The 21,380-nt window shown below is 39.9% G+C and overlaps 1 protein-coding gene across 1 annotated transcript in view; it reads left to right on the forward strand.

Moving 5' to 3' along the window:
• AFF1 (ALF transcription elongation factor 1) overlaps positions 1-21,380 on the forward strand; it is a 133,072-nt gene that overhangs the window by 56,536 nt on the left and 55,156 nt on the right. The window contains exon 4 of the mRNA XM_024574744.4: positions 18,811-18,855. Within this exon, the coding sequence (XP_024430512.3) occupies positions 18,811-18,855 (45 nt within the window). The remainder of the gene's footprint in view (positions 1-18,810; positions 18,856-21,380) is intronic.

The raw sequence follows: 21,380 nt of genomic DNA on the forward strand, positions 1-21,380 counted from the left end.
GTGTACCTAGAAAACACTATAGACTCAACCAAAAAACTACTCGGAGACCTAACAAGTGAATTTGGCAAAACAGTGGGATGCAAAGTCAATATTCAGAAATTGAAGGCATTTTTGTACACCAACAGTGAAGTATCAGAAACAGAAACCAGGAAAAAAATCCCATTTCTATAGCAACAAGAAAAATAAAGTACCTAGGAATAAACCTAACCAAGGAGGGAAAAGACCTGTACTCAGAAAACTACACAACACTGAAGAAAGAAATTAAGGACGGCACAAATAAATGGAAGCAAATACTATGTTCATAGATTGAAAGAATTAGCATCATTAAAATGTCCATGTTACCCAAAGCAATTTATAGATTCAACACAATCACTATCAAATACCAATGACATATTTCACAGATATAGAACAAATATTTCAAAAATTTATGTGGAACCATCAATGACCCGAATAGCCTCAGCAACTTTGAGAAAGAAGAACAAAGTAGGTGGGGTCACCATACCTGATATCAAACTATATTACAAGGCTACTGTAATCAAAATAGTCTGGTAGTGGCATAAGAACAGACATATAGATCAGTGGAACAGAATAGAGAACCCAGAAATAAATGCAAGTGTCTATTATCAATTAATATTTGACAAAGGGAGCATGAGCATAAAATGGAGTAAAAATAGCCTCTTTAACAAATGGTGTTGGGAGATCTGGACAGGTACATGGAAAGAAATGAAACTCAATCACCAACATGCACCATACACAAGAATAAACTCAAGTTGGAGAAAAGACTTACATATAAATTGTGACACCATAAAAGTTCTAGAGGAGAACACAGGCAGGAAAATTTCAGATATATCCCACACAGCAATAGTTTCACCGATATGTCCCTAAATCAAGGGATATAAAGGAAAAAATAAACAAATGAGACTACATCAAATTAAAAACCTTCTGTGCAGCTAAAGAAAGCATCAGCAAAGCCCTGGCTGGTATGGTGGCTCTGGTTTTAGTGCTGGTCTGTGAACCAAAAGGTCGCCAGTTTGATTCAGTCAGGCACATGCCTGGGTTGCAGGCCAGGTTCCCAGTTGGGGCTGTGCAAGAGGCAGCCAATTGAAGTATCTCTTACACACTGATGTTTTTCTCCCTCTCTCCCTCCCTTCCCCTCTTCTAAAAATAATAAAATCTTTTTAAAAAATCAGCAAAATAAAAAAGGAACCAACCGTAAGGGAAAATGTACTTGCTAATGATACTTTCAGACAAGGATTTGGTCTCCAAAATGTGTAAAAATCTCACACGACTCCACACCAGGAAGGCAAACAGTTCAATTAAAAATGAGCAAAAGACCTGAACAGAGACTTCTCCAAGGAGGACATACAAAGGGCCTATCGGCATATGAAAAGATGCTCAACATCATTAGCTATTAGAGAGATGCAAATTAAAACCACAATGAGATACCATTTCATACTGGTCAGAATGGCCATCATTAACAAATCAACAAACAAGTGCTGGAGAGGGTGTGGAGAAAAGGGAACCCTAGTGCACTCTTGGTGGGAATGCAGACTAGTACAGCTACTGTGGATAACAGTATGGAATTTCCTGAAAAGACTAAAAATGGAACTACATTTGGACCTAGCAATTTCACTGTTGGGATTATATTGTAAGACTCCTGAAACACCATTCAAAAGAATCTGTGCTCCCCTATGTTCATATCAGTGCTGTTGACAACAGCCAAGTGCTGGAAACAGCCTAAGTGCCCATCAGTAAATGAGTGGATCAAAAACTGTGGTACATTTTCACAATGGACTACTGTGCAGCAGAAGGAAAGAATGAATTCCTACCCTTCGTGACAGTGTGGGTAGAACTGGAGAGTATTATGCTAAGTGAAATAAGCCAGGTGATGAAAGGCAAATACCATATAATCTCACCTATAAGTGGAACCTAATCAATAAAACAAACAAATAAGCAAAAAAAAAAAAAAAAAAACCAGAGACATGGAAGTAAAGAACAAACTAAAGTGACCAGAGGGGAGGGTGAGGGGCATAACAGGGGAAAGAAGGGGATGGGTCAAGGAACATGTACGAAGAACCCACGGACAAGTACAGTGGGGTGGGGATTGTCTTTGGGAGCAGGTGTTGGATGGGGCAGGGGAGAGCAACGGGGATGGGAGGAAATGGGGACAACTGTAACTGAACAATAATAAAAAGGAACAAGAAAATGTACAGACACCCTTAGATCAGTGACTGGCATGTAGTAAACACTGTTTTTAGTAAATAACTTGTATCTACATCATCACCATAGTTATTTTAATATTGTCTCAATGTGTCAGTAAATGTAGTGAATTCACCTCTTTGCCTTGGCTTAGAATCTGAAATTTAGATGGTTTTTTAGACTTGAATGTTAAGGCTTTAAAGAAACGTAAGTGGGACGTGATGTTCCTAAAGGATTATGCTGTGGGGTTGGAATATTGGGGTTCATTTTGCTCCACCTTTAAAATGGGACAGTTCTGCCTGACCTACAGGGCTGCTGTGAAAATGAATCGGGATCTCATTGCCTAGCATGTAGTCAGTTTGGGATGACCCACTTTCCCTTGATACACACGACAATAAAAGCACACTCACCGTCAGGAAGGTTGTTTACTACCTGTCTTTAGGTGGTCTTTATTGCCTTTACAGCTATGTTTAGAAGTCACCAGGATACGAAGACGTTTCCTATGTTCTGGGTTGGTTTGAGGGTGTTTCCCAGTTGTGGTGAAATCACAAATTTCTGTGTCATGGGTTTAATTTTCCTCAGATTTTAAAACATGATGCTTCTAAAAATGAGATTTGAGTAAATATTTTGTGCCACTAATAGAGTATTGAGTACCTGCTGTATTTCCGGGATTCTGGAATTACATTAGTTATAGTGAGAACTGCATGGGGCCAGCTTTCAGTTGCTTTGGGCATCATACGGAAAATGGAAGAAAAATGATGGCTCTGAAGCACAGGTCACATAGCATTTTGTGTCGAGGTCACAGATGCAGTAAAGATAGGCACAAGTGGGCATATTTTCATGTGATTTGTGAATACTTCCTGTATGTGGTACAGAGGATGGTGACACTTGTATAAATTAATAAAGCGGGATGCTTTTACCAGGTCGGGAGTCAAAGTGTTCCAAGATACCCATTCAGATTTGGTTCAAGTGTGGATTGATACGCGAACGTCTAAGAGAACAGGGGCACCAGTCTTTATCTTATGTAACCTAATGGGAGTTCGGAAAAATATGCATGCTAACACATGAAACCCAGAATTTCATACACTGTCTTACTTCGGATGAGGCCAGGTAAGAAAGTGAGTTGATCTTAAGGTGATTTAAATAAAACAGTGCAGGTAGTATTACAAGAAGGTGTCAATGTCATGGTATTGTGAAAATGAATGAAGTTTGGGTAAAACTGTTTTATACTATATTTTGAGTTATGAAGGAAAAAAAATTAAAGTTCAGTTGGAGATGGAACAGTGTCATAGAAGATAGGTAAGCTTGAGGCGTGGAGTGACTTAAAATATTTTCTTGCCTTTACATATGAAGAATCTCTTCATGCCTGAAGAACTTCCCTCAGTTCAGAGCTAAATTTCTCCATTATTTTCTTTCCCCCTTCCTCCACCCACTCTGTCCAACTGGTTCTTAATACATGCTTCTACTACTGACAGCTGCTGTTACTCCTCCAGCAAATACCATACGTGTGGAGAGTTTTCTGGAGTGAGGAGTGTCTTTCAGAAGGCTTTTATAATAGCACTTTTTGAAACTTATTTCTGACCTTGCCAGTAGGTGGTCCTGCAAGTTACTGCGTGGTGTACAGGATTTGCAGGGGACTTGAGCTGGACTGTATCTGAACATTTTCAGAGGTGAAAATGGTACAGGGGATATCAGAATATGATAGAGAATCATTATGTAGTGATGTTAATATATAGCCGATTTGGATAAGAGTGTTACAGCTTGTGTTTTATTTTGTTTGCAAACAGTAATTATTTACTGATTGGCACTGTGGGATAGATCATGCATTCATCCTTAAGAGCAAATCTGATGGCAGAATTTCAGAATAGACAAATACTCAATATTGCTCTAGTAGTTGGTTTAGTAACCCCCACCCTGGGGATCGTGGGCCATCATTGCCCTGTAGATCAGCAGTCTTCAGCCTTTCTCATCTCATGACACACATACATTTATTGACCAAAAATAGGTATGATTTTGATTCATTCACACCAGATGACTATTGTTGTGTTGGCTGTTTTCTTCCTTTTCTTTTCTTTTTTTTTTGGGGGGGGGGAGGGGTCAGTGCCCCTGACTAAATAGTCAGGTACAGCATGCTTTGAAACTCTTGTGGCACACCAGTATTCCTCCTGCAGTACTCCAGTTGAAAATTGCTGCTGTAGACTATACAGGAACAGTTATGGGAAAGGCAGGGTTAGCATGGCCAGTCTTTGCTTTCCCCACCTAATCATGCAGCTCTTCTCAGGGGAAGCTTTTATGCTCCTTCTCTCTGTCCAGTGTATGGCTTGACAGGGGTGGGTGTCCTGCGGGACAGAACCCTACAGGTTTATCAGCACTGGCCTGGTGGACAGCACCACAGCCCCTGCCCCAGCTCCTCCATCCTCCTATTCCCCAGGCCCCAGGATTCCAGCCTCTAACCATTACCATATTTTCCATACATTAGTTAATTCAGAGTTCACTAGAAACATATTGCAGCCACCAGTGTTCAGTAGGTGATGGCTTCTTCGGAGCTGGAGAGACTTTGGCTGCTTCAGGGTAAATCACAGGGAGGTGCAAGCAAGCATTGTACTATCCATGTATTAAAAGATAGAAAAGTTGTTGTCATCCATTCCTTTAGCATTCCCTTCCCCATTCCAGAGGAAGTTTCCATAGATAGCCATTAAGTAAAAATTGTGTTTGGGTGATGCTTTGGAGAAGTAGGAAGGCTTAGAATGGAAGAAAAGGAGAAAAAAAAACCCACCAGAGACTTCTGTATCATGGTAGGATAGTATAGTAATCCAAGTGATGTCTGTATTTTATTGAGAAGTACTGTGTACCACGCACTGTGCTGAAGCCCTTTGCATGCAGTGTGCTCAGCAGTTGGTGCCTGGCAGAGCCATATCTGGAAGCTGGTGTGTGAGACTCGGAAGCCAGCCGAGTCCTAGCTGAGTCCTAAGCACTACCCTGTAAGGCCAGAACCACTGGGGATGACTTGGAGAAACACCTGAGATTTTTTAGAATATTCCAGTTTGCAAAGTCTGCTCAAGCTCCTTCCATAGAATGCATTGAAACTCAGTTTAAACTTCACAAGAATTACTGTGTCATCTGGGCAAATAGCAAGTGATGAGGTAGGGTGAGAAGTAGGGTGTAGGTTATTGAGTTCACGTTTGTAGCTAAGCAGGATTCCAAATCCATGTGTGTTGTACACTTTTGGGGCTGTTGTGAAATCCACAGAGTCAAGGACCTTTTGGGTGTGTTTTTAGTGGCTATATGTATCAGCCAGACTTTTCTGCTTCTATAAGCTCTAGGTAGAGACTTGATGAAAGCAATAGGTCAGCCTTTCCTTTGTGGCTGGAACTCAGTTCCTATAGATTGTCTTTGGAAACACGTGTTTCTAATATGTCAAAATTGGTTTGGCTAAAAAGAACTAGAATATCTACATAGTGAAGTTGAAATGCACTGAATGTTGTTCAGTACTTAGTTGACTATTACTCTTATCATCATTCTGATTTTTATTTCCCGTTGATGTGCTAGATAAAAAGTAATTATGCAGAACATATACGCTACCCATAAAAAGTTTTACTTTTTTGTTTTTTTTCTGATGCATAAACTTACAATATTATGAACTGCTTTAGTGTTAGTGAGTAACTTCAGTAAAATATGAAGGTGACTATGCTGAGGGATAAATAAAAAAAATTAAGATAATTTGTTTTAAAATTCACAATGTTGAAATTAAATGAACTCCTCCCCCCCCTCCCCACTATAGATTTTTTTAGGTTTAGGTTTCGTTGCCATTGGTCCCTATGTGCACACATGTGTTCATAAGGCTGGGCTGTAACGTGAGCATGAAAATTCTCTTACCTACTCCATGAGTAAATTGCCTTTATATCTTGTCTTACTAATATGTATGTACACATGATACCTGGTGGTAGAATTAGTTGTATAGAAAATTATGAACTAAATGGGGTTTTTAGTTCAGACACATTTTCAGGGGTAATTGTACAAACACACTACTTATTAGGTGGGGTTTAATAGGAACTCCCACTGGTGGCTGACATATTTTCCTTATGCACTATCAGCTGCCTTAAATCCGGTAGATTTTTATATTGACTTGTATAAGCAAAGATTAAACCATTTAGGAGGTTTACAGGTAGATGGGAAGAGTAGAGGATTGCCCATTTCATAAAGCTATATATTTTTAAACTATGAGCGTGGTGCTTTGCATAAGTCAAAACTGCCAGAGGGACAGATGTTGCTAATTTCAAATGTACAGGGGGAAGGCAAATATTGCTAAGCAACGGTGCACTTGCGAGAGCATTTTTAGGAGCAGAGCCAGGGGAGTTATGCCTGGGAGCAATTGTAGCTTCTTATGGCTCAGTACTAGGGAAGAAATGAAAAGTTCTTTCGTTTCTGGGCCGCCATTACAGCCAACAGCACAAAAGACAGTGACCTAGTGGCACATTAGCAATTAGGGGCTGCCAAAGGGATGTATGAAAACAGGAAAGCTTGTTTGCCATGTAGGAAGGCATGTTCAAAAAGGTAAGTGCCCCACAGTGTACAGCTGCCCCACAGTAAGTACGAGGAAGTGCAAGCCTGAAGTTCAGGTGGGGAAGAGGAGGCAAGAGAAAGACCTCAAAACAACTGCCCCCCCCCACCCCGCGCCGTTTCCCACTTCTTTTCCTTCCTCCGTCTCCCTTTCTTTTTTTCTTTTTTGCCTCCAGTTAGGGGCTAACATCAAAGAATGATCAAAATAACGTCTGTAGTTCAGTGCTGCTGTGTGCGTGACCTTATAACACTTTCTAGCCACAGGTATTCAGCCCCTCCCATATCCCCTCCCTTGGTATACACTTGATAGGTAGCAGACAGGTGGTGTGGGGTGGCTTTTTTTTCCCCTTTCAGCTGCCACTAGAGACTTGGACTACCTCTTGAGACTTGCGTGGTTGTTGGTTTGGATTATGGATTTTCCTTTCTCTCCTCCCTGTTTCTCTCTCTCTCTTTCTAAGGAAATAATGGAGTAAGAGTAGAGAAAATATAATATTATACTTTTGTACCTGTACAAATCACAGCATATTTTTTGGAGGATGTGTTTTAAGGAGATTAAAAACATTTTAAAATAAGCAATTCCTTACCACTTGGATATTTTGGTCTATCTTTCAAGCTCTGGTCTTAAATTTCTAGATAACTCAGCATATGTTGATGGTGTCTTTTGCCTTCTTAAAGTAAAGGTATAAATTGAAGATACCGGCAGTTAAAAGCTTAAGTATGTGTGTGTATACACTCTCTTCCACCCCTCTCTGCCCCGCCCTCCTTCCCTCCCCTTCCCTCCCCTCTCCCCACCCCCAGATTTTATTGCTTTGTTTTTGTTTTTCAGCAGACCAATGGAATTGAAGTCAGATTTAAAAGATTGTGTAACTCCTACCCAATTTTATAGTAGTAGTTTTGATTTCTGCTGGCCCGGGAAGATTTCAGAGTAGTCGTACTCCGGTACAGGCAGGTGTAGTGGGTAACTTGTAATGTTCTTTATCTTTATGGGTCTCACTCATTTATGCAGCGCAGTCTGTGGTCACACAGTTGTGTGGGGTGTAAAGTTATGGGATGAAAGTCTGGCTGGAGAAGATGACAGTGTTTCCACTTTTCCCTCAGGAGATAAAATTTACTTAGTTTGAGGTTAGGCACTAGTGAATCTTTGATCAGCCATGAAAGAGCTGGGACATTGAGCAAAGATAATGAGAAAAGAGGGAGAACCCTCAAGTCATATGTTGCGAACTGTTCCTTGATTGACTTGAATTCAGGTAATACTGTGTGGCTTCTTTTTTAGTAGGAAGTATGCCATAAAATGTGTTGGAGAACCTGTTACTGCTTTAGGAAGCAGTGGAGTTTTCTAGTGACTTAAGTCCCACACATGTAATTTTTTTAAAGCCAATGTTCTAGTTAAGTCCAGAAAAAACTGAGGGTTTTTTTTTTTCCTTCAAAAATCTTTTGAGAGAATTGTATTAAGGAAACAACTGCCTTTTCCTTTTTACCAAAAACAGAGTAAAACAGATAAGACTTACCTGCTCAGGAGCCAACCTAAAACTTTTCAGATATACAGCATTATTATAGTGATATACATAATACTCTGTGTATTTTTACAGAGGATTTGGCTGTCAACCAATTAAAGAACTTAAAGTTGGAAGAAGGCTCTTTTAAAAAAAATGGCACATGCCCCTCCCCCTCAGCCTTCCTACCCCCCAAACTGGCCATGTGATTCTGCTGGTGTCAGAAAGTGAAGTGGCTCCGGAGCATTCTCCCAGGAGGCTGTGTGCCAGGTGTGGGGAAGAGCTCGGAGAGCCACAGTTGGGTTTGCGTAACAACTGAGATAGGATTTACTGCTGCTTGTTTGACCCTCCCATCATTTAAACGCAGTTTTCAAAGTTGCTTTTGCTGCTATTACAGTGATTGCCACTATTTCATATTATCTGTTCTCTGGCACCTAGACTCTACTCTGGAAGAGTTTAGATGGAAAGGCAGAAACAGGAACTACAGTCGATGCAAGAACATAGGGGCATTTTGACAGATGTAGTTGAGTCACACTATGCCTTCGAACCCTCAGAGTTGGAGACCTGGGCCAGGGCTCTAGAGTGAAATCAAAAGAGTACTTTTAAAAGTTCCTCATTACATGTGTGTGTCAGTGTGAGGGGACGAGGTGGGCCAGGGGACTGTGAGAGAAATACATTGAGAAGGAGAAAGGTGCAAGGAGAGCTACTGGCTGCTTCATGTCTTCAAAATGGGTATAAACCTCCTGTCTGTCACTTTCTGGATTTTGGTCATATATGCTGTGGGTGCTCGCACAAGCTTAAAATTTAGCAGCTTTAGATAACATTTATTTTACTAGCAAAGAAAAATTTTTCCTTGGCACATTTTAATACCAATTTTTAAAAATTGAAGAATAATTTTTTCATATATATTTAAATGCCCCACCCCTTATATTTACAAAAAATACTGGCACTTGTTGAGTGATTAAATATTTGTTCAAAGCTTTGTTATTAAACATATTTTCACTTCAGTTCAGTAAGTCGGTTTATCAGATGAGTTTTCCTGGAAGTCTGATGTAATTTGTCTATACTTTCAGGCCAAACTTACATACAAAGGTAATGCAGGACCAAAAAAGATTAAGTCTACCAGAGATTCAGTGGAATCAGTAAACTTTTTTTATTTTATTTGCCTAAAAAGAATGGCTGAATCTGGTTTTCAATAGATTAGAGAAAAGCAAAATAGTCTCTTAAATTTAGGTGCTCTTTGATAATAGGATTAAATAAATGACTTACAACCATAACATCATAGTATTAAATGAGTTGTACTTTTCACTGAATGCTCTTTGGCCCTTTTATAGACCCTGGCAAGTAACCTGGTTGTTTGTTATCCAACATTAAAGCCAAAAAAGAAAAGAAAAGGAAAGAAATGTACTCATTGAGAATTAAGACGTAAGGGCGAGGCCGTCTCGATTTGCTTTCTCCTCTGTGTTTATTATAGAACCAGTACTCCCCAGGGTCGTGTGAAGCTTAGATTGTTCCCTCAGAGTATATATATCCCTCTAGCCTGTTGCTTCAGTAATTTTTTTCCCTTTTCTCCCCGCTGGGTTCTGTTTTTTTTTTTTTAAAGTCATCGATGTCAGGAGACAGACAACCAGCACCCAGCCCAGAGAGGACTGTTGGGATTATTGCTGTAATAAACCCAGGATAAAATCTTCAGGTCTTTTCAGACAAAGCCTGGATTAAATGGTTTATCTGACTCATATGACTTCAGTTTCTTTCAGCCTCATCCAGAAAGTGATGGAAAGGTTTTTTTTTCTTGTGACTCTGTAGTCTTAACTTATACCCAGCTCTGAAGAAAAAAATGTCCAGGCACCCTGTGAAATATAGAATTAGACATGGTTCCTGCTCATGGTTTGCCCTTGAATTTGATAGGCATATGTGCTCAAAGAAGGAGCAGTGATACAGGTTTATGTAGCTATAAATCTGGTCATGGTTGACAAAGTAACTTAATAGTATTATTTTAGACTCAGAACCATCAGCTAATATGATTCTTGAGAGAACACTTGTGTGTCTGGGTGTGTCTGTGTGAGGTGGGGGGAGAGAGGGAGAGGGGGAGAGAGAGAGGAACAGACAGGCTAGATGGGGATGGAGTGAGTGTGGTGACAGAGCACCAGCAAACTGCAGTTTAACCCCTTCTCCGCAGTGAAATATTTTAGTTGAAAGGGCACTCATGCTTTGCAAATTAATGCACCCACTCAAAAATAAAATTTATATCCCTCTTAAAAAGGAAGTTGTTTAGTAAGAATTGGTTGTAGAGTGGGAGATAAATCATATAGTTAGGCCATTTGAAAGAACTTGTCAGTTTATCATCACTGGAATAGAATCAGCATCAAGACTTGTCTTTTGTGGTGCCTTTTTTTTAAGCAGTGCATTTTAGCCAGTCGTATTCATGGTTGCTGTGCCCACAGGGGGCTTCATGGGATCTCACGTGATCTTTTGTCAAAGGCATGGTATTTTACAGTTTAGACCAGCAATTTTCAACCTTTTTCACCACATGGCATACATAAATACCATATTTTGTCATGTATAATGCACACGTTTTTGCCCAAATTTTTGAGGGAAAAAATAAGGATGTGCATTATACATGAGTATAATGATTACATAACATGGGCACAATAATCCCATGTATAAAGTGCACAAAAATGTGGGTGCACACTATACATTGACAAAATACAGTAATTACTAAAATTCTGCAGCATACCAAAAAATACATTTTTTGCTGTTCTGACAAAAAAAGGTATACTTTTGATTCATTCACACCAGACAGCTATTGTTTATTACTTGTTGTCATTTTTTTATTTGACAGTCTAAGGGAAGAGAGGTCAGTGCCCTGACTAACAGTCAGGTATTGCACGTTTCAAGAATTCTTGTGGCACATGGGTTGAAAATTGTGAGTGAACATATTGCTTCCAAAATACAGGAAAAAATTTCAGAATTCACTTATTCCATAATTTTTGGCAAGTTCATGTTTCTGGATTTTGATGGAGAACCCACATGATCACAAAATCAGATTTATTTATTTCACAAATATTACTTGCATTTCTGTAATCCAGAATTATGCTAAGGCCCTGGAAGGTGATGGAGAAGAATCAACTCCAGTCCCCACCCGCATGAAGCCAGTCTCGAGAAGACAGGTTAGAACACCATGGCTCTCCTTTCTGAGCTGAAGGTGACAGGACAGTCCGCGAAGGAAGACTTCCAGAAAAGGCAGCCTGTGTTTGTGGCACACCTGCTTCCACACTCTCTGCTCTTTTCCAGATGCTTCTGCATGAGTAGAATTGCTTGACCTTTTCACAATACATTTTTGTTGATGATAACTGTAGGTGACCTATAGATTGCTTATCATTTTTAAAACATCTTGTCCTTTATCAATCTCCTTTTTTCCTCTCCTTGAAAAATTCATTTGAAGAACTGTAGAGATTTCTGCAATTAGCATGACAGTAACTATGTTAACCTTCACATCTCACAGACAGTTTAGTGTTTAAAAGAGGCTTCCAGGGTCCATGTGACTAGTTCTTTGTTGCCTTTTAGAAGTTTATCGCCTTTAAAAAAACTATGCCAACCCTTTCCATTATTTGAAAATATTTGGAAAGACATGGAGGGTGTTTAATTTTTTGAAGGGATAATTTAACAAAGTTGTTTTTCAATTTATATAACAATACTATTCATTATTCTTTAAGAAAACTGTTAAAGAGTATCTTATTTTCTGTTTTCTAACTCATTATCCCTCCTTCCATATTAACAACCTATAGCCTTCTTTAAAAAAAAAAAAAAAAAAATGTGTACTCGCCCTGGCCAGTGTGGCTCTGTTGGAGCATCATCCCATACACAGAAAGGTCATGAGTTCGATTCCTGGTCAGGGCACATACTTAGGTTGAGGTTTGATCTCTAGCTGGAGAGTCTATGAGAAGTAGCCAATCGATGTTTCTGTCTGTATATCTGCCTATCTGTCTCTCTGCTCCCTCTTCTAAAATCAGGAAAAAATGTCCTTGGGTAAGGATTAAAAAAAGGCCAAAAAATATTAAGAAGAGAAGTCTATACTATGAGTGTATCCATAAATCTGTCCAGAGATTTTCAAACTTCTTATCCTAAAATTCTGGGTGTGGATAGTTGTCCAGAGGGCTTGATACTTCTGAAGAAGCACTGGTAGCACCTTTTTGCCTTTCCCAGCTGAAGCGTGAACACCCAGGCAGTATGAGTGCATCTTTGGAATGGGTCTAGTTATTTGGGTAACTTACTGTGAGTCCGCAGAATAAAGTTAATTTTATGTCGAAACCTTGTTGAGGCAGGCCTCTGGTTTCCTCCTCTAATCTGTTTTTTGGAAATACTGATTATGGCATATTAATGATAAATGCTTGACTTTATTTGTATGGCATTAGCTTTAACATGTATTGTCTCATTTCTTCCTCAGAACAATCCTATGAGGCTTTATGTGTTTCAAAAGTGTCTGCTCAGTCAGTATTTAAGTGTGACTGATCAAAAGAGGACCCCTCCCCCCAAAAAACACCCTCTCTTTCAAGGGCTATATATAGTCTAGTTTGGGAAATACGAGTGAACTAGCCAGCAAACACGGGGCCACGTTTTGAGAGCATGGGTTTCCCCCAGGAGCACCTCACTGTCCATTCGGGGAAGTTGACTGTAAATCTGTGCACAGGCCAGCGTGCTGAGTGCTCGCTGGGGCAAGCCCAGAGCGCCGAGGAGGAAACTGGGGCCTACGCAAACAGGTGTGTCCTGGGGAGTAGAACACTGCGTAGAGAAAGGCTAATAGAAAATAAAGCAGATGTGGCAGAAGACATTTAGGTGTATTTTGAGAAAACTTTTATCCCTATTTTTTTAATCTCAATTTAATTTTTGTTTTTATTTATGAATAGATAGCATATTTTGTAACTCAGAAATTAAATGATAAAAAGATATACACTGAAGATCTTCCTCCTATTCTACCCCCCACCACCTAGTTTAACTTTTTAGAAATGACTTCCAGTGTGTTATTCTCAATGGTATCTTAGGCATAATAAGTGACTCCACAGACATGTTCTTTTCTTACTGTTACCTTATTTACAGAAATTCTGGCACATACTGCATCTTGGTTTTCTTTTCCTCCTGCTTAATAGTGTCTTAGGGATAAATCAATGCATGAAGAGCCTCCTCTTTGTCGTAGCTGCATAGTCATTTCTGTGGAAGCTGCAGGTACTACATTCTCTTAGCCGGTTACCTGTAGTTGGGTGATTAGTTGGTTTCTAGTATCTTCTATTTTCAAATTAGGCTGAAGTGAGTAACTTGTACTTATGTCTTTTATACATGTAGCAGTTGGTGTTGGAAGTCAGATTGCTGGGTCAGAGTATGAGAAACTAGAATTGGTGACTGTCACCAAAGTGCTCTCTTCAGAGGCTGGGCTGCTCTACCTTCCCACCAACCAGGGTGTTCCCACCCCTCCGGTACTGGGTGCCTGCTTCCCCATGTCTCTCTCTCAGATACCGTATTGTCAGTCCTTTGTTTTTTGTTTTGCCAATCTGATATGTGAAAATAGTTTCTAAGAGTATCTTAATGTTTCTAAGGAGAAAACAATTTCTTCTTTGTCCTTAGTATGCTTATTTCCATGTAGTTTGTTAATTAAGATGTTAATTTATAATTGAAACAAGCAATGGTGTTTAGTAAGTCTTTAAAGCTCTAAAAATTGGAATTGGAAACTTACTGTCGTATTTGGAGTCCTGCAATGGAACACATGCCAGCCAGCAGCGTGCGATAGGTGGTGATTCAGCAAGGCCGCACCGCTCCCTGCCCCACAGAATTTGTAATCTGGACGCCGCAGAGACAAAATGTGCCGTGCTTTGACAGGAAAGTGCGTACAGCTGTGGGAGCACGTGCACAGCTTCAGGAGGGAGGGAGTCAGGGAATGTTCAGGTTTTACGTTTGACCTTCATACCAACCCTCTGAAGCGATTCAGATTGGAAATGCTATGCCTTCCTCACCATGAGGAAGTAGTCACAAACAAGTTGAATCTCATCCAGGATTGCAGGGCCAGAACTGGAATCCAAGATCTTTGGCTTCCTTCCTCAGCATGCTGCCTTTGTGCTCCCTGCAGTTCCTGGTTGGTGATAACTGAGCCTTTTTGAGAATTGCATTGTTATAAAAGTGCTGCTCTGTTGAAACTTGAGAGACTTAAAACACGGTATTGCAAGAGCTTCCTGGTCTCACTGGTAAGGTATATTTCTTCCATCCGGTTCTTTTTAGCTTATTAAAACAAACTGTGCCATGCTTAGAAGACATTCACTAACATATTTTATTTTGGAATCAGCACATTTCCTTATGATCACACAATGTTATTCCAAGAGGAGTGAGAAATCAGACCAAGGCCGGCATTGCTGCCTTTTCTGGTCTAAAGTTTCTGTACTAAGGGATGTATCTAGAGTTGATGAGTTCCTTCAGCACAGTAGCTTTCTCCCCCTGCCAAGCCAATGATGTCGAATCTTATAATAGATGATATCAAATGGAGGAAATAATAGTATGTAAAGAGTTTAATGCACTATCACGTACAATATGTAGTCAATAAGTATTGGATTGGCCAAAAAGTCTTCATGGTTTTTTCTATAAAAGAAAAGATAGATAGTTCATTTTCACCAATAAGTTTATTGATTTGGATATTTTGAGTATGTCAGTTATCTCCTGCTATTGGCTTCCAGTGGGTAGAGGCCAGGGATGCTGCTAACCACCTTCTAATGCGTAAGACAGCCCCACAGCAAAGAATTATGTGGCCAAAATGTCAGTAGTACCAAGAAACTTTGCAAACCACTTGTGACACATTCACTCAGTCATTGCACCTTCCCCGTGCACTTCATACATCTCTTTTTGCATTTCAGTTGCATTTTTACCTTTCTTGAAGTAGTAGAGCATTATACACTGAAAATGTTGCATATCTTCTTTCATCTTCAATATTAAAATAGCTGCACAAAAATTCACCAATTTTGGTGTGTTTTTTTTTTTTAAAATGCACGCTGACATGACAGCTGTCACAATACAATCTAACAAAATTGTTTCGAATGAAGTTAAAGACAACTAAGCACTACTAGGGCCAGCGCATGGAAAAAACCAAATGAACTTTTGGCCAACCCAATAGCTGTGGCCATTAGAATTATGGTTCTTGTGTTAAGGCCGTACCCCACTGGGGAAGTGAGGTCGCTGCTGGGGGTGCTGTCCACACACAGGACTGCAGGAAGGGAGTGCCGCCTCCTCTGGGCACCTGGCTACTGAGGGGGGACAGCAGTGAGATGTGTGGCTGTAAGTGCCCTGTGGCCTACAGCATCTTGACTCATGCAACCAAAATAGACTTTTGTTGTTCCTTTTTATCCTCTCTTATTCATTGCGGATATCTTACTGAAGATCTTCAGCTTTAACTCGGCAGTACTGAAGGGAGGCTGACCGCTTCCTTTTTGGCTGCAGTGTGAAAGACAGCGCCTGAGCAGGAGTGGCGGTCTCAGCTGGAGAGCCAGTGGGGATAGTGGATTTTGTGCAAGGGATAAGGCCAAAATGGTTTGTTGAACTGTCCCTCCCTTTTTGGAAAGTCTCCTTCCAGTGGCAGACTTGGAGGAGCCAAGTTGTACTTCATTAACCAAGGCAGCCTCTTCTTCCAGATCTTGCTCTGCAAACACATCTGAAATAGCTGTACTCTAGTTTAAGAGTCTCTGATTTGGGGGAAGAGCAGAGCTGCGAATCTGAGTTAGATGGGACATAAAATAGGCTCTAATATACAGACTATGTCCTGACCTCCCCTCCTTTAGATGCAGTTTTAAATGTCCCTTGGTGCACACAGAAATCTTTAGGGGTAAAGGGGCATTGATTCTGATTCTCTTAACTTTCAGACAGTTCAGTGTAGATGTGTGGGTGGGCAGAGAGAAAACTATGAAACAAATGTGGTAGAATGCCAACATTTGGGGAATTGGATACGTTTGTGGGAATTCTTTATACTATTCCTGAAATTTTTCTGTAAGTTTGAAATTTCTAAAGAAAAAGTTAAATATATATCTTAGCATTTTTCCATGCAAGTACATATATTTACATTATTATTTTACATCTGCATAACATACTGCTAGGTGTACTGTACAGCTTTTTATCTGGACTGCTGTTATTGGCCATTGATCATTTCCAGTTATTTGCCATTATAAACAGTGCTGCTTAGAGATCTTTAAATATGATGTATTCTCAAGTATTTGAAATGGCATCCCTAAACCCCTTCGAAATATTCCCACTTCTATAATAGACCTCATGGGAAAGTTCACAGTAAATTAACCAATTATTACTTGAGCCTAAGAACTTATTCAGAATTTTTAATAGGTCATGTGGCGATTAGCAATATGTATGTTACTGTGACACTAATAAACAATCAGCTATAGAAAAATGTCTTCAGTCCTGGTTTGTCTCATGTAATAAAAATACTAATTTTGTTTTTTAATAGTTTATTTTTGTATTGTTTCCTTTACCATTTACCGCCCCCCCCAACCCTATTCTACCTCCACCTAGCCCCCGCAGTCAGCACTGCGTTGTCCGCGTTCATGGGTCCTTTTTCTTTTCTGCTCAGTCCCTCCAACCCCGCTCCCCATGGCTGTCAGCCTCATGTAATTAAAATTTTAGAAAAAACAAATCTTTCAGTGACATGACATGTCTTGGATCCAAGTGTTAACTGCTTGAGTCATTATGAAGATCAGAAAGTCTTTTAGTGTCCTGAAGTTGTAGCCTTTCGATCTCCTTCTTTTGGAAGCAGCGGGCAAAATATCTTTTTTGCCCTCAGTCCAACAAGCTTCACTTTTTCATTGATTGCTAGATTTTTTAATTGGATTCCCCTTCCAGCAATAGACAGTATGAGGGGACTGTGACCGGAGTCCCTACAGTCATAGGTTCTGTTCTATCGATTCGCCTTCAACTTCTAATTGTTCTTTTTCCTAATGATGCGTGTGAAAAAGTGAGACCATAGAATATCATTACATTTTCACCTCAGGTCAAAACAGCCTTTATTTCTGCTAAAATGTTTGGGTATTAATGTTCGGTTCAGGATTTAGGCATCTGTTCCTGGCTTTGAAAACAGAGAGGGAGTAAGCAGGTCCAGTTGTCGTGCATGCTGCCTGAAGGCAGCTCATGGCGTGGCAGGTACAGAAGAGAGCCGAGCTTCCTGGATTGGACCTTGTAACTTCCAGGTCCTTCCCCCAAAATAACAAACTGCAAATACTTCAATAACACCCATTCCATGAAATTTATGTGCTGTAAAAATGGACTCAGGCAGGTCAAATCACATTTGAATTTTGACATGTCCATTAGAGTCACTTCTAGGACAGCATGAATGTCGTTTGTTCTTTTCTTTCTTTTTCCTTCTTCCTGTAAGAATAAACTAAAATGAAAAAAAAGAATAAAATGAAGGAAACAGACTTATGAACTCTAATTCAGGCATTAGCAGCCAATGCTGTATTGCATTACACTCAAAATAGAAACGATGGCCGGGAAAAGAAGCCTTCCCCATCTACCCTAGCTGTGAGTCAGATACTGCAGCGAACTGACTAGCAGGGCCAGCGCCTTCTGCGTCGCAGCGGCCGCTGCGGGAGGGGGTGTGTGGTGTAGAACTTGCCCAGGGCACTTGGCTCATGAATTGACACCCATCAGAAGTTACTGTTCCTTTCAAAACCATGAAGTCATAAGTTGTGTTTCATGTCTGTAGTTAAGGAAAAGGGTTTTTTAAATTTTTTTTTCTTTAAAAGATTTAACTTTTCCACTTCTCTTCACTTAAAAACATAAAGACTGTAAAATGACATTTCCTAGACACTGTCTCTGTGGTGTATTGGCAGCAGCAACCATCGTTTGTTTAGCTGGGAACAGGGCAGGGGTGTAAATAGTGGGTCCTTTCTCCAAGACACTGGGGGCAGACACCAAGACAGTGTCTTTCTCTGGGGAAGAATCGAGTGTGTGTACATATGTACATATTTTTTATGCATGCCAAAGATCAAAATACTGACCCAAAGTGCAGCTAGAGACATTTAGCTTTAAAATGAATATTTTGGCAGGTTAAGATATTACCAAGAAATGTGTCCTTAATTGGATGTTGGCCTCCTTACTGTAGACTTACACCAAGACATTCAGACCAGCACCATCTGTGTGCTCATTTAACTTGGCTCACTGGGTGGATGTTGCTCCGAAGGAGCAAACTATAAAACACTGGTTCTGCCTCCACCTTGTTATCTTTGTTATTCCCTAGATTTAAGAATATCCTAAGTTTCTTTACATGTTTTCCACTGGAAACTTTTGACCCAGAGGTCATAATTAGTCTGTTATTGAATCCAGTAGAATCCCCTCCCCCATGCTCAAGTCAGGTTAATCTCTTCTATTTTAATTCATCCAGGGTGTAAAGTTCCTAATATTTAGCAGGTACAGGGTAGGGTCCTGAGGTGATTGCACTTATGAGAGTATTGCTGTGTTAATACCAGCATCCGCTAACACTGTAATTTTTGTGTGTGCTTATTCTTTTCTTCCTTTTCACTTTCAGCAGACCTATTCCAGTGAAGTCCATTGTGTTGAAGAGATTCTGAAGGTGAGTTTATCGTTACTGTTTCTCACTTGAAGAAATGTTTAAGTAGGAGGGTGTATATCTATTTACTTTGACTTCAGTGAAAAGTTGCCATTTCAAACCCTTTTACATAACCCCCACCCCACCCCAAACACTTCCAAAAACAAAATTACCAGAACAGTAATGGAGTCTAAAAACACAGTGGAACTGTCGGACAGATTTTATTAAATAAAAGTGATATCTTCAAACTGCAAGGCGTTTGGACCAGAGTTTTGAGACCTCTCTCTCAAGTTTTGCTGGTTGTCGGGCACTGGAGAAAGTTGCCCACTTCCCAGAAGGGAAACTCCCTGCAGCGATGCAGTAAGGGAAGCAGCAGCTGCTAACGAGAGCTTGATTTACACCTCTTGGTGGTTTGTAGGTGGCATCTTAGGTGTATAGCCGTATCTTCAATGACACCATAAGTTTATTATTTAAATTTTTTCTTTACTTGTTGAGAGAGAGACAGGAGAGAGATCGATTGATTGATTGCTGTTCCACTTACTGATGCAGTCATTCATTGGTTGATTCTTGTATGTGTCCGGACTGGGGATCAAACCCTCAACCTTGCTGTAGCGCAATGATGCTCTAACCAACAGAGCTACCCATCCAGGGCCAAGACCATGAATTTTTAAAGAGGTACAAAGAATAACAGAAAGCAAATGGACACCTTTAGACCTACAAGGAAGGCTTATTTTTTTTGCCCTTGTTTCTCGAGTGTGCCGTGAACAGTGTGCTGCTCCTACATACACATCATTGAACCCACTGCCCGTTCGCTCGTGTTTTCGTTCACGAGGATGGCAAGTTCTTTCTGGGCTTTAGTTCCAAGGAGGGGAGTTTCCCTTCATGAACCAGCATGCTTGCTTTTTATCAGAAAAGGATGGTATAAACTGTTATGTTTCCCATTTTGGCTTTAATTTCTAGGAAATCTAGAGTTGAAATTAATGCTCAGTTACAGTAACTGTAATAATTGAGAGTTTTATTTCTCATTCCTCTATAGCTTTTAATTTTCTTCCATGTCAGTTTTAATGATGCTCTTGCTTTATCTTTCTGTAAGTTTTCTAATTATTTTGGAAATAGAGAAATATATTCGACACATGTACCTATTAATTTGTATTTCTACTACTCACTCTTTTTCCTCCAAATATACACTTACCCAATTTTTTCTTTAATTTTTCATTGTAAAGTGAGGTGGAGCTGAAACTAGTAATTAACTGTACTGGTTATCTTCTCACTTACGAAATTTTTGTAAAAGCAGTGTCTAACCAGATGTTTGGAAAATATTTTTTTGTTTTATAGTCTTTTGTCCAATTGTATTGTAGTTAAGATTTTCTGAGAAAGAAATACCTCTAAGGAAGCATCCTTTGTCCTCCTAAAAATAAGAAAGTTTTGTTAACCAGCAAGCACGAATAATAATAAACAAGTTATCTTGATCAAGTTTTGTTTGATGCTCTCCCTCTGGTATTTCTGAAATTCTGTGATATGGTGAGTCATAAAAACAACAAATGACTTTGAAAATATGGCCATAACATTTCCTCTGAAGTTGTGTGTGATTTGTTTTATAATCATTTCCAAAATAAGTGCAACGATATAGATCAGTTATCTCTGCATATGTCAAATGCTTCTCTTAGGTTTTGATGTGTGTTAATAGATGAGTGTCGAATCCTTTATCTAGGATGTGGTATTAAAGCTTCAGACAAGCATTTTCAATTTAATAAACTCATCCACTCTTCCTCTCCACTCACCCAGCATCACGTTAATGAATTCTTACTAATCTGGAAATGTTTGGAAGTAAATGGTTAATATAAGCAACAGGTGATTATTTTTACTTGAAAACTACAAATAGGGAGACCCAATGTGCTGACCTCTTAGAGTCTGTACCCTTCCCCTCCATCTGTGGCCTCAGTTAAGTTGTGTGTTCTCCCTGGGCCTCAGTTTCCTCATTGCTAAAATGAAGGCCCTGGGCTAGTAGATGACCTCCAGGGTCCATTCCAGCTTTCTCTTTCTGATGTCGATCCAGATACTTTCCTCTTCCTCATGGTTCCTGTTGTTACCTTGTACCGGCAACTTATGAAGATTGCCAGGAACCCTAACGCAAATCTTTCTCGTGGGCAATAGAGGCAGTAAACAGTTTTCTAAAAGAGAAAAATCAATCATGGAAGATATCGTTTGACTCTCCAGGGGAAATACTAAGGATGGAAGTGTTTTAATGAAGGGGAAGTGGTAACCTATAACTTCTACAGGCTGATAGAGTAAGAATATAGCAGACAAGCACTGCTGGAAACCAGGAATTGGCCATGTACAAGGGTTCAGACAGGGCAATGTGCCCTTCGTGGGTGAATGCAAATACTTCGGGATTGCTCCTTACGGTGGTTCAGCCTGTACAGTCTCTTGGGGGAATAATGCAGAACTTGTAGGTGTTACCTTAGTGCAACATTCCAGCAACATTGATACAATGAGTGGTAACACTATTGTTTGTTCACTCATTTATTCAGCGCATACCCACTAAGCTT

The sequence above is a fragment of the Desmodus rotundus genome, chromosome 4 (genome assembly GCF_022682495.2).
Source record: "Desmodus rotundus isolate HL8 chromosome 4, HLdesRot8A.1, whole genome shotgun sequence".
In the NCBI taxonomy this organism is placed as follows: Eukaryota; Metazoa; Chordata; class Mammalia; order Chiroptera; family Phyllostomidae; genus Desmodus; species Desmodus rotundus.